Source organism: Accipiter gentilis, chromosome 7 (genome assembly GCF_929443795.1).
Source record: "Accipiter gentilis chromosome 7, bAccGen1.1, whole genome shotgun sequence".
In the NCBI taxonomy this organism is placed as follows: domain Eukaryota; kingdom Metazoa; phylum Chordata; class Aves; order Accipitriformes; family Accipitridae; genus Astur; species Astur gentilis.
The window spans coordinates 11,764,847-11,768,643 of NC_064886.1; the positions used below are offsets into that span (position 1 = coordinate 11,764,847).

The 3,797-nt window shown below is 48.4% G+C and overlaps 1 protein-coding gene across 1 annotated transcript; it reads right to left on the reverse strand.

Moving 5' to 3' along the window:
* Positions 1-220: 220 nt before the first annotated feature.
* On the reverse strand, positions 221-964 carry LOC126041303 (loricrin-like). The gene has a single exon (XM_049806780.1). The coding sequence runs from the start codon at positions 962-964 to the stop codon at positions 221-223; it is 744 nt and encodes a 247-aa protein (XP_049662737.1).
* Between the last annotated feature and the right edge of the window lie 2,833 nt (positions 965-3,797).

Here is a 3,797-nt window from a genome sequence, read left to right on the forward strand (position 1 = left end):
GTTTTATTTTCCAACCCACGAGTAAAAAGACATGAAGAGAAGGATCTTTTCCTGTCACCAAAGCACAAAGCACTTTTCCCATCAGTGCTTGCAAGAGCATTGCTAGCATAGCCCAATGCAAGGAATGCAAAGCTCCCTGATAGTAATCACACAGTCGGAAAAGATGCATTGTGGCACATCCAGGGCACTTTTGCTTGAGCAGGGGTGGCTGCTGGGTCAGTCACTTCTTCTGGCTGGGTGGCCACTGGCTGGTCTGCTTGCTATAATGGGCCTTGATGTTGGGAACAACCACGGGGCATTTCTGCTGCATGGTCTGGGAGAACTCACCGCCTCCAGAGCTGAGCTCTGGGCCTGAGCATCCCCCGATGCCATAGCCCAATTCTCCACTATAGTACCCTGATCCACCACTGCCCCCACCTGTTAAGGCCTTTTCTCTAGGTGATGCATCATATCCATATCCAGAGCCTCCTCCCGCAGTGATGCCCAATTTCCCACTGTGGCAGCTGGATCCTCCACCACTCTCTGAGCTGCCAATGATGTTCTGGCCTGAGTCCTCACTGCTGCACCCTATTCTCCCAATGGTGCCATAGACTGGGACTGTTCCCCCTGTAATGCCCCAGCCAGATGTCCCCCCGTTGTCACCACTGGCTATTACAACAGATCCATCACCGCTACATCTGTACGCCCCTGCAATGTTGTGGGTGGATGATGTTGGCATGGGCTGGTAGGATGAAGCTCCCCGGCTGTAGATGACCGAGCCTTCCCCATCACAGAAGAAGGAGCCATGTCCATGGAGGCTTGAGATGTTCCCGTTGCTGGTGTAGCATCCTCTGTGGTGTGAGGAGATCTCATTGTTGTAGCCCCTGTTCTGACGGGCACATCTCCCTCGGAAAAAGTGATAAATCTGAAAGAGGAAAAAACCCCAAACCCAAACCTGCACTGCTTTGCTTAATTTTTGCACCATGGCGGCTAGGGAGGTTTCAGACAGTGTGGTCAGAAAAGCTTTTCCAGGGCCTGGGGTAATGCCAGGCTTCAAAACTGGATACTGCCTAGCTGTTCTTCAAATGCAAGAATATTTTGACTCTTACTGGGACAGCTTTTCTTTTTTATCTCCAGGGTGTATTTCCAAAGAATCAAAATCTGAAATATATTCTTTTAACATCTAATAACTGCCATGGTTTTCCCCAATTATCTTCATGACTGTAACCACTGAGCTGTAAAAAGAGCAAGGATTATTCTTGCTTCTGTTTTTAAACTCTTGCAAGAACAGTAGGTCAAAATTTTCATGCAAGATGCTGCTGCTGGCTGTATTATTGCCATCTCCACATAGCATCCCCAAAGGTCTTTTACATAAGGTAATCGGCACAGCCATAGAGGTATGTAACCATTATGAAGTACAGGATAAGCTTGTTATTAAATAATATAAAAAATGTGCCCTTCATGTTACAAACATGTTCAAAACTGCAAAGACTATGCATTCTCCATGTGCTGGTCCCACTACAGACTAATCTGTGTTTTTAGCCTGCTCGGCCCTATGGTTCCCAGTCCAGTGACCCAATTCACCTTGCTTCCTAGTGATCTGATCCGCGCTATAGCGAGAAACAGTACAGATCCTGAGAACTGGGATCTTGCTATAGATGCTCAGGCACTGTGGGTACTGCTGCAAGCACATGTCAAGATCTCAAATGAAGCTATCTCCCATGAATATGAAATAATAAAGTCTCAGAAAAGAGCAGACTTACCCTCCTTAGCCATTGGAAACACATTTAGAAGATAAAAGTCGACTGAATGAGGAGCTTTAACAGACAGGAACTTTTATATGGTGTTTAGCATATATGGGATGTGAGACACCCTAAGGAATGGCAAGGATTTATTTACCAAACTCTGATTTCAGTGTTTGCTTTGACTCATGACATGTGATCGATATCTTGCCTTCATGCTGCTTGTTGCGTTGCATGCAGCAGTAATTGCTACTTCTGCTTAATGATCCTATTCCTGTGCTCCTGCCCTAAGTTATAGAGGACTGCTTTGGTGCCCAGTGGAGTGGGAGAGACCGGGGGAGGTGGGTGGGAGTGTGGGTGTAGGGAAATGCTGAGCAAGAGGATTAGTGAGTGTGGGGCAGAGGGTGGTGGTGACTGTGTCCTGCTGAGGAAAGGGGCAGGGAGGCTGTGGTTCAGCAGTGTGGCAGCACTTGTGGCTCAGGGCATTGCTGTAAGGGTGGGCATGATCAATGGTACCCGGGAGAGGGGAAGGCAAATGCTCAGAGAGCATCTGGAGGCCACACAGCACATTGATCCCTCCAGCATCTCACTGGTGGCTTCAGTGAGAGATTTTCTGAGGAAGACATCTTCATCCGAACCAGAAGCTCATCAAAAGTGAAGCGCCCATCTTGGGAATTTTGCAAGGGTGCTAGACATGCTCTGAGAAAGCTTAGGGAGAATTGCGGAGGTGTGAATGTCCTAACACTTAAAGCCACTGTAGCCAGATTACTCCTCTAATGAAGGATTATACCTCCAAATGCCTTCCTTCTGCATTTTCATATGTTGTGTCCTTTCTCTGGCTTGGAAAGAGCACCAAGCACCAGGGACTCCAGGGAGACTGATCTGGAGGTCTGCAGGGGATATGTGGTGCTGTCACCCTGGTAGTGCCACCCGGCATGATGTCCATGCTGCAGCCTGTCGTGTATGGCTCTTGCAGGTGGGACTAGGTCTGTTCAGCTCTGAGCAATTTTGCCGTGGGGACAGTGAGTCCCAGCTTTGGCAAAAGGCCATGTCTAGGCCACATTTACTGAACAGAAAGCAGTGCACAAGGGTGGTGGTGGTGGTGCCCTTGGCATTTCAAAGCAGATTTCAAAAGCTTGGGCAAGGAGGGATTTAAGGCCTGGAGGCATGATTTGGAGTATGTTGAGCTGCCTGAGGGACTTGCTGCTGGTTTTATTTCCTTCTGTCTGGCCCAAGGCTGATTTGGCTGACTCAACATGTCAGGCTTACCCTCTGGGTAGAGATGCTCTGAAGTCTGCAAATCTGGGAGGGAAAGGTGAGGATGGCAGGGATGGGGACATTGGCATGGTGTTATTGGCCACCCTGGGCAGCAACAGCTGCTATTGAGGGTTGGCCCCAATCCGTGCTCTTAAGGACTGAGCCTGATGGGCTAGGTCATTTCTCCCTGCACTTTAGCACTTCATTGCTCCGCAGACATGGTCATTGGGTGCTGGTGCTTCAGAGGACTTAGAGCCATGAGCTGGGATGGCTGCACCATGCACAGCCACCAAAGGGATGTTGGATGCTGTGGTTGCTTGATGTTTTAGGCTGTGCTAATACTCTATCACAGAGCCCAGGGGAAAAATGAAGGTGCAAACTCTCAGGGGCTATAAACTGGGTGGCTTTAGACCTGCATCTACAGCAATGCACTATTAAACCCATCATCTTCTTTACAGAGAGGAGTGAAATGTCTCATCAGATAGACTTCTAGTTTCCAAGATTATAAGATGCTGGTTGAGAATAGAAGAAAAATACCACTCCCCCCAAAAGGAAGCTTTGAGATATTATGACATTTATTAGATAGAAAAAGTGCTCTTTGGAAAAGCAGTAGAGCCTTATCAAAGGCATCCCAACACCAGCAGCAGGGCACAAGGCTGTTTTGGATCCCTGGAGTTCTCAGCACGGGGATGTATCATAAAGGGAAGAGAGGAGGACATGCTGGGAAGAAACAGGCAAACAGAGCCAGGTCTGGAAGGAAAAAGGTGACATGGCAAAGACAGGGTTGTTTTTGCTGAGTGCCAAGTCTGCCTGGTGCTG